The sequence below is a fragment of the Bombina bombina genome, chromosome 8 (assembly GCF_027579735.1).
Source record: "Bombina bombina isolate aBomBom1 chromosome 8, aBomBom1.pri, whole genome shotgun sequence".
Lineage (NCBI taxonomy): Eukaryota > Metazoa > Chordata > Amphibia > Anura > Bombinatoridae > Bombina > Bombina bombina.
In genome coordinates this window covers 178,442,639-178,452,294 of record NC_069506.1, presented here as the reverse complement: position 1 = coordinate 178,452,294, position 9,656 = coordinate 178,442,639, and the positions used below count along the sequence as shown (strand labels likewise).

General features: G+C 37.0%; 1 protein-coding gene across 2 annotated transcripts in view; it reads right to left on the bottom strand.

Moving 5' to 3' along the window:
* Positions 1-1,741: 1,741 nt before the first annotated feature.
* The window catches only part of LENG9 (leukocyte receptor cluster member 9), a 57,023-nt gene continuing 49,108 nt past the window's right edge, over positions 1,742-9,656 (bottom strand). For both annotated transcript variants that reach the window (XM_053690749.1, XM_053690747.1), the window contains one exon: positions 1,742-3,759. In XM_053690749.1, the coding sequence (XP_053546724.1) occupies positions 2,449-3,750 (1,302 nt within the window). In that variant the 5' untranslated portion in view covers positions 3,751-3,759 and the 3' untranslated portion in view covers positions 1,742-2,448. The remainder of the gene's footprint in view (positions 3,760-9,656) is intronic.

Below are 9,656 nucleotides of genomic sequence, written 5' to 3'. Positions count from 1 at the left end.
CTGCGGAATTCCAGCGTATTCGCGTTGACGGCTTGATAAATAGGCCTCTATGATTCAGGCTCGTAAACCTGTGACTAGAAGGATTTACCATAAGATATGGCGTAAATACCTATATTGGTGTGAATCCAAAAGCTACTCTTGGAGTAGAGTTAGGATTCCTAGAATTCTGTCATTTCTCCAAGGTTTGTAGAAGGGTTTATCGGCAAGTTCCCTAAAGGGTCAAATATCTGCCTTGTCTATTTTGTTACACAAACGTCTGGCAGACGTGCAGTCATTTTGTCAGGCCTTAGTCAGGATCAGGCCTGTGTTCAAACCAGTTACTCCTCCCTGGAGTTTTAATTTAGTTCTTAAGGTTCTTCAAAGGGCTCCGTTTGAGCCTATGCATTCCTTAGATATTAAGTTGTTATCTTGGAAAGTTTTGTTTCTAGTGGCTATTTCTTCTGCTCGTAGAGTGTCAGAGTTCTCGGCATTACAGTATGAGTCACCTTACCTTATTTTTCATTTGGATAAGGTAGTTTTACGTTCAAAGTTAGGTTTTCTTCCTAAAGTTGTTTCTGACCGGAACATTAATCAGGAGATTGTGGTTCCTTCATTGTGTCCTAATCCTCCTTCTCAGAAGGAACGACTTCTACACAATTTAGACGTGGTTCGTGCTCTAAAATTATACTTACAGGCGACCAAGGATTTTCGTCAGTCCTCTGCCTTGTTTGTGGTTTTCTCAGGAAAATGTAAGGGCCAGAAAGCTATGGCTACTTCTCTGTCTTTTTGGCTGAAGAGTATCATTCGTTTTGGTTATGAAACTGCTGGACAGCAACCTCCAGAGAGGGTTACGGCTCATTCCACGAGGGCTGTTTCTTCCTCATGGGCATTCAAAAATGAAGCTTCTTTAGATCAGATTTGCAAGACTGCAACTTGGTCCTCTCTTCACACTTTTTCAAAATTCTACAAATTTGACACTTTTGCCTCGGCTGAGGCCGCTTTTGGGAGAAAGGTTCTTCAAGCAGTGGTGCCTTCCATTTAGGTTCCCTGTCTTGTCCCTCCCTTATCTGTGTACCCTAGCTTGGGTATTGATTCCCAATAGTAATTAGATGATCCATGGACTCATCGTGTCATTAGAAAGAAAACAAAATTTATGCTTACCTGATAAATTTATTTATTTCTTGACACGATGAGTCCACGGCCCGCCCTGTTCTTAAGACAGGTTGTGATTATGTTATAAACTTCAGACACCTCTGCACCTTGTTGCTTCCTTTCTCTCCTTTACTTTGGTCGAATGACTAGGGTGGGAGGGAAGGGAGGTGATATTTAACAGCTTTTGCATGGTGCTCTTTGCCGCCTCCTGCTGGGCAGGAGTGATATTCCCAATAGTAATTAGATGATCCGTGGACTCATCGTGTCAAGAAAGAAATACATTTATCAGGTAAGCATAAACTTTGTTTTTTCCCACAATAAAACAAATACAACATTTTTTTAAAATATACATGATTTAACTTTTCAGTTTTCCACAGTTGGGAAATATTTGCATATGATTTGTCCACAGTAAACAATTCCTTTTTTGTAGCATTCTGTAAATGTTTAACTTTTTCAAAATAAGAATGAGTACAGCCCATTATCAGGCAGTTTTGAAGACATACCCAACAGAACTATAACTATACCTTAGTAAAAGTAATGTAAGAGTAATTGTCAACAAATATTTCTACATCAGTCTGATAAATTAATTGCAAAAGCATCAATACTAAAACACTCTTCATAATTTTATTGCTAAAGCAGTGTCTTGAAGAGTTTAATAATTATGTCCAGCAGATGGCAGCAAAGGTAAACTGCTTTCAGCCACAGACAGAAAAAATAATGGGACTTTTTGCTCCAAATGATCAGAATTTCCAGTTAGTGAGTAAAGTTAAGTCAATTAGTATGCAGAAGCGCAGCCAGAAGGGTGTCTCAGATTTTCAGAGATTTAGAAACTTAGGAGTAGCAGTTTGTATGAACAGCGGAACGCACTGCTCCTTAAAGGGATACTAAACCCAGATTTTGTTTTCCTTTCATGTTTCAGATAGAGCGTGTAACTTTTAATTTAATCCTATTTTTCATTCTCTTGCTATCTTTATTTGAAAAGTACGAATGTAAAGTTTAGGAGCCTGCCAATTTTTGGTTCAGAACCCTGGATAGCACTTGCTTTTTGGTGGCTACATTTAGCCACCAATCAACAAGCACTACCCAGGTGCTGAACCAAAAATGGTCCAGCTCCTAAACTTTACATTCCTGCTTTTTTAAATAAAGATAGTAAGAGAACAAACAAAACTTAATAGGAGTAAATTAGAAAGTTGCTTAAAATTGCATGTTCTCTGAAATTTGGGGCTACATTTCAGGTGCCAAGTGGGGGGAACACTGGTATGTTGGGGGTTGAAAGCCAGGTGCATCTCGAGCCCTGTATTCAATTAATAATTCAGTTCAATATAATGATAATTCCATAAGTGTTGTATAGAAGCCATCAGTACGTCTTGAACTACCAGCATAGCAAAAACTAAGACTATCAACCTGCTGTGCTCCGAAATGTTTGTGATCATTTTCATAAATCTCCTGAGGGAAAAGGAGGCTAGGATTTCTTTTTAAAGCGTGTTTGGGTATTTTTGCAATTGTAACATGAAAATTAGTGGTATCTGTTGAACGTATAACTTTTAAACCTTTGCTGCAAAAATAGGGAATTAGAGTATCTGCAAACTTTGATAACTCTGTTATTGATGATGGTGCCAAGTAAAGTACATGCGAATGAAAATCCTTTAGGCCTTCAAAACCAAGTATGAGGCTTGGAGGAAGTATTCTTTGAAGCTCAGATTTAAATTCTTGAAGAGCTAACAAAGCACTTTGAATTTCTTCTGGACTGTTTAAAAACAGGAGGCACAATGTTAAATGAAGGGTTGGTAAAGGTGAACAAAATTCGGCAAATTCTGGATTATTTTTTAGTAATAGATTTTGTATCTGTTTTACAGAGCTTTTCACATCTTCACTGCTAATGCGAACTGCTATAAAGTGGCTAGGTCTCAATTTTTCAGCACTGTCCCTATGACTGCTACATTCGTTGGTTTGTTCATCAGTCTCCATAAAGTTTAACTCTTCTTCTAAGTCTTTAGGCTCAATTTTGTTTGTGGGTACATAATGCTCTTCTGTCTGCAACAAAGAGTCATATTTCTCAATAACATCCAGTATTGTCATACCACTTCCTGCTGAACCAAACACATTATCTGTGCGTGTACTTTTGTCCCACACAACTAAATCCTTGAATTTGAAGTACTGAATACGATGTTTGGGTATAGCAAGAACATCATAACTTACAGATGCCAAATCATCCCAAGAAAAAGCAGAAAATGGCTTTTCAATAATACCCAAAAATCGATCAAGATATCCCACTGAAAAACATTCCTTTGGTAACATTGCATCCCACCGAATTCTGGAAATCACATCTAAAGCTGTTTTCATTGGTGGTTTCTTACCCTTTGGCTCAGATGTTTTCACTTTTCCAGTTTTAGTGGATTTGGCAGGTGCTGATAAGGTTGTTTCAGATATATTTGTATGAGAATTTCTGCATTTTTCCCCAAATCTACAGCGCCCCTTGATAAAGAATTGACATGTAACCTCTTCAGTGCATGTTTCAGAGACCTCTGCCAGATTTCCAGCTTCATTTTCTATGTTTTTATCATCCATTTTACTTTTGTCATTTGTTGATTCGAACACGTTCTGGCTCAACTGATCCATTGAGGTGTTCTAAAGAAGTACAAACAGGTATTAGGGTTTTTATGATATATATCAAAACATTGCATAACTGAAATTTAGCATACTGTTGTGGTTCATCACTAAAACATGTAAACAAAAGTCTCAGTTAAAAATGACACATTTTTAAAAAGGGACATTAAACACTTTGAGGTGGTAATATAAAATGCTTAATCACACACACACACATATATATATATATATAAATAAAACAATATAATTTCATTATTTATTTTGTTCCCTTTTCCTGCAATTTAATTCTGGAATTTTAAGCTTTTCAGTTCCTGTAAGAAATGAAAGTGCAAAACACTGTTATATTCCACACAGCCATTGACTGGCCAGTTTATAACTGCCCCTAATTGGCCACAGCAGAGAAGGTAACCTAAGTTACAACATGGCAGCTCCCATTGTTTTATAGCAGTGTTTCCCAAACCCAGTTATTTATTTATTTTGTCACTATTTAAACAGCTAACGAAACTTAAAAAAAAAAATACCTCTATATGTTATTCTGAGACTAATATTTTCTTTTTTTTTTCATTTTATCAATATCTAGCATTTTAGTGTTTAATGTACTTTAAGGGACATTGTAGTAACATTTTCTAGCATACATATGAAAGGGGAGTATTACCCCCCCCCCCCTACAAAAATATATCTAGTAAAATCTGTTCATATTTAAATTGAATATATCAGTTACCTACACAAGCTAAAATGGGGCAGCTCCTACATCTTTATAATTGTTAGGCACAAGCTCTTGTGAATCTGATAAGAAAATGATTTTCTCCGGACATTTGATTTTTTTTCTTCTTCATAAAATAAAGAAAGCAATTGATTACACTGTCCTTTTTAAGAACAGTTGTTTAAAATGTTACAGCACGAGAAGGGTTAAAGGGTTAATGTCAACACCATTTGGAGTAAGGCTGAAACTTTAAACAAAGATTTAAGCTGGAACTTCCTCTCTCTTCCACGTTTCTCGTTCCAGCTTAAAATATTGTACTGCAAAAATGTCATGGTCTAATTTGTTAGTGTGTCATTTTAGCACTACTAAATCTGCAAATCAGTTTACCCCCTGAAAAGGGCTTAAACAGTTACTATGCTGCTAGGGAGCCAGTGAACTGCTAATCCTGAGCAGACATGGCCAATCAGCAGCAGAAGTTGTACAACCCAAATGTGGGGCTACTACTGCTGATTGGCTAAACAGGTGTCTACTCAGAACTATCAGTTCTTTAATTATGTGTTTAACCTCTATGCAGAGGTTAAATACAGACTTGCAGGACTGGTAGTGCTACAATTATATGCTCACTATAATGCCCCTTTAATCTTTTGCTTAAAAATGGATGCTTTATTCATGGGAGCTCCACTCTGCATCTACTTCTCTACCTACTGGATGATTCTACTTTTTGAAGAATACATAACTGATACCACTGTTTTATTCTGTAAATTGCAAGTATACTTTATGCCTTATCCAATGGATTTCCTTTATATGATTGGTGGAACTAAATTTACCTTTATCAATATGGCTAGTATCCTTTATATAACTCTATGAAAGTAAGATATTTACAATGTTGTGTGCATTAGACACTAGAGGGCTCTTCCCAGCCTGGCTTAAAGGGACAGTCAACCACAGAATTGTTATTGTTTTAAAAGATGGATAATCCCTTTATTACCCATTCCCCAGTTTTGCATAACCAACACAGTTATATTAATATACTTTTTACCTCTGTGATTACCTTGTATCTAGGAACCTTCTTCCAGCCCCCTGATCACATGACTGTGACTGTTTATTATCTATTGTCTTAAATTTAGCATTGTATTGTGCTAGATCTTAAATAACCCCCTGTGCCTGAACACAGTGTTATCTATATGGCCCACGTGTACTTTCTGTCTCTTTGTGTTGAAAAGAGATTTAAAAAGCATGTGATAAGAGGCAGCCCTCAAAGGCTTAGAAATTAGCATATGAGCCTACCTATGTTTAGTTTAAACTAAGAATACCAAGAGAAAAAAGCTAATTTTATGATAAAAGTAAATTGGAAAGTCAATTAAAATTAAAAGTCCTATCTGAATAATGAAAGTTTAATTTATACTTGACTGTCCCTTTAAACCAGACCTATGCTGCTCTTTTCACCAGTTTAGTTCTGTGATTGTAGAATCTTTAGAGTCCCTCCACTAACAGATCAATGCTGTCAGGTTACAGAATAACCTCACTTTATATCTTCAGCTTCTCTCTGATGTACTGTGTCCAGGGGTCCTGAAAGCATTACAACTGATATTAAAGGGGACATACAATCCTATTTTTTTTATTTGATTAAGATTTAAATTTACTTCTATTATCAGATTTGCTTCATTCTCTTACTATCCTTTGTTTAAGAAGCAGCAATGCACTACTGGAAGCTAGCTGAACAGATTAGGTGAACCAATAACAAGAAGCATATATCTACAGCTAGTTTCCAGTAGTGCATTGCTGCTCCTGAGTCTACCTAGGTATACCTTTCAACAAGGGACCTAAAGATGACAAAGCAAATCAGATAATTGAAATACATTTGTAAGTTAACTGTGAAACAAAAATGTTGGATTTTATGTCCCTTTAAGGCAAACCCCATCAGCTCCTTTTTTTAAAAAAAATAATATTTGAACATATGCAGCTTGACAGTTCAACATCCTTATTTATTAAAGAGACCATCATCTCCCCCTCCCCTTCACACTATGGATAAGGACCATTACTGACCCAGATCTGGCTTAACAGACTAGGATACACCAAAGGAAATCCAAATACCCAGCTTGCTGTTTAGGAAAGTGCACACAGTATGGGAGGTCCACAGCCACCTTTGATATATGGGATGAAACAAGCTTCTACTACTTGGCTATCTACAAGAGAACCATCAGACAGTTCCTCCCCATCTCAAGAACAATTACTTGAAATTTTGCAGTCCTTACTTACAATATTCCAAAACGATCATTTCCATTGGCAAGATATAGTAAACCCTCTGATTCCATATTTTATAGAATTTTAAAAAGTTTTCTGGTTCATACACTTATAGTTTTACATAACCTGAGAGTCAACACCAGTACTTTTCATAAATCTTTGTCCCCTTCATCAACACCAATACTCTGCCTCAGCTGTTCATCATTCCCGATCTGCATGAGGTCCCTCTAAAGTACCCCTGGATATAATTTCCAGTTCCATGTTCATCAACAAAGAATGGACAAATCTCAGGGATATCCTTCTTCAAAGTCTAAAACATGCTCTGATTTAATGTCGATTCCAATAGCTATGTTTTTTCAAGCTGTGTAAGTCAGACTCGGCTTATTTAACCAATTAGAGTGCATCAGTACCTATAAAGCATGACAAGCCCTTTTCCTCATGCAGGGGGATTGCCATTCAATCTTTGCCAGGATCGTTGGTGGCCTAGTGGACGGCTTTCCCAGGCTTCATGGGAGTGCCAGTGACATCGCAAAGGGGGCAGAACCAAGGAAGCTTAGCAGCAAAGAAGCTGGATGCTCTCTTAGCAGCCACAAACCTCCAAGACCCTCATTTAAGGGTTTAAATGTAGATAGCAAAGAAGCTAAAAATTGGCTCAGCACTGAAGTGAAAAGAGACAAAATCTTGACTCCAAAAGGTATGGCCTTCTGTCCGTAACTACCGTCTAAGGGTGTGAATCATCATTTCACTCAAATTCATTTCTGGATCATCTCCATCAACAATCTTTCCCTTAAAGGGACACTGAACCCAAATGTTTTCTTTTGTAAGTCAGAAAGAGCATGCAATTTTAAGCAACTTTCTAATTTACTCCTATTATCAATTTTTCTTCGTTCTCTTGCTATTATTATTTGAAAAAGAAGGCATCTAAGCTTTTTTTTGGTTTCAGTACTCTGGACAGCACTTTTTTATTGGTGGATGAATTTATCCACTAATCAGCATGGACAACCCAGGTTGTTCACCAAAAATGGGCCGGCATCTAAGCTTACATTCTTGCATTTCAAATTAAGATACCAAGAGAATGAAGAAAATTTGATAATAGGAGTAAATTAGAAAGTTGCTTAAAATTTCATGCTCAATCTGAATCACGAAAGAAAAGTTTTGGGTACAGTGTCCCTTTAAAACTGTTCACAATCTCACTCAGCTTTAGTATGACACTTTTCATATGCATCATCTCTACAGATAGGTTGTCGCTCTCCTAGAACCCTTGACTTTAGCTGTCCAAGCTTGCTGATGCTTTGGACTATTCAAATTCTCTGTCAGGCATAGCTTTGATCCACATATCCCGCAAACCCACCTTCACAAGAGCCTGACTCCCCTATTATTTGTCAGGAATCTTACCTATGGGAAGCTGCTTAATTTAGTTCTTCAAGGTCCATAAAGTCATTTATATGGGTTCAAAATTCAGTCTATCCCTTTTCCACATTTCAGCTATCCTAATTCCCTCAAACACTAAACTACACTGTTCAACTTTAAGCACATCCTCTTTAAAGAGTGCCGCCCCCCCCCCCCTGAGCACAGCCACAGTTTATACTCCACACTCTCCTTGTTTAGAAATAGGACATGCTACTTTCACCTTCACCTGTATAGTTTAATATTTGTAAAGTCTTGTGTGTTTTTTCTATTAATATACAGTCCTTTGACATGTTATAAATTCTAATGAGTCTGACAGCTAGCGCTCATGGCATTGCCCCCCTCCATCCTAATCTCTGTTAATACTTTTGTTTTAAATTTGTGGCTCTCGCAAATATTCTGACAGCCCCCTGGCTCCTTTGCAGTTACCAGAGTGTTTATTACACACACCCCTAATTAGAGCTTTTTACTACACCTTGGCCAATATTTGGAACAGCTACCTGTTTACATCTGTCTTTATTGTAGGAATCATCTGAATCTCCTTAACCTCTGTAGTGTATTGCTGCCTGCCGGATGAGATGCCGAGCAAACAGGGAAAAAGAGGCGCCTGGTCTTTAATAAATCTGACCCATAGTCATCCGATCAGTCTTTTCTAACTTTACATTAAAACAAATACACCCTGTTGTAAACTTAATTACTTCTAAACACAAACACAGATTCTACTTTTATGGGCGACTCTGGCTGGGGAAGCTTTAGTGAATTGGATCATTCCAAATCCCTATTACATTCCTCAGCAAAATGTATGAGGTCCATTGGCACACAAAATATATTGCCTTATGGCACTGGGCCTTTTGGTTCTAGGATTTAACTTCCGTTTCATGTTTAAATAAATAAAACCAGTAATTGTTATTGAATTTAAAAAAAAATAAGTTAATATGTAAAATGCAATCGAATGTATCAAAATACATACAGAGACTTAGAAGAAAATGTATTGAATTTGCAATGAACTATTCCTAAAGTAAGCTGGAATGTTCAGTTTGTTAGGTTGTAGTATTCCCTTTATCCCACTAAGTATATGCACTAATACAGAGGGGTTTTGTGAAAAGGAATAACAATTGTTGTAAAGTTAAGGTTAGTGTCTATTAATATCTAAGAAGATGGGATGTATATCCTGCGCAAAAAACAGAATAAGGGAATAGGGATAGGGGATACCTCTAGCTCTCCTCAGCGGGTACCCTACTGTACCCAATGTAAAGATAAATTGTTAGAAAGTGGAGGTGAGCGCCAGACAGGCTGAGGAGGGGGAAGGAAGCACCAATTGGGCTGAGAGTGCAGAGATGAAAAAAATAGCGTTTAAAAGCGGTGGTTAAGATAATGGTTAAAATTATAATTATAGAATTTATTCCACACAGTTGTTTAAAATAACATTGAATTTCTCATAAGACATATACAATAATAACAAATCATGGATCCATGTTACAATAACAGAAATAAAGATAAAAATAGAAATAAAATTGGAAATAAAATTAAGCTGATACACTCAAGGAACGGATGATAAAGGGGT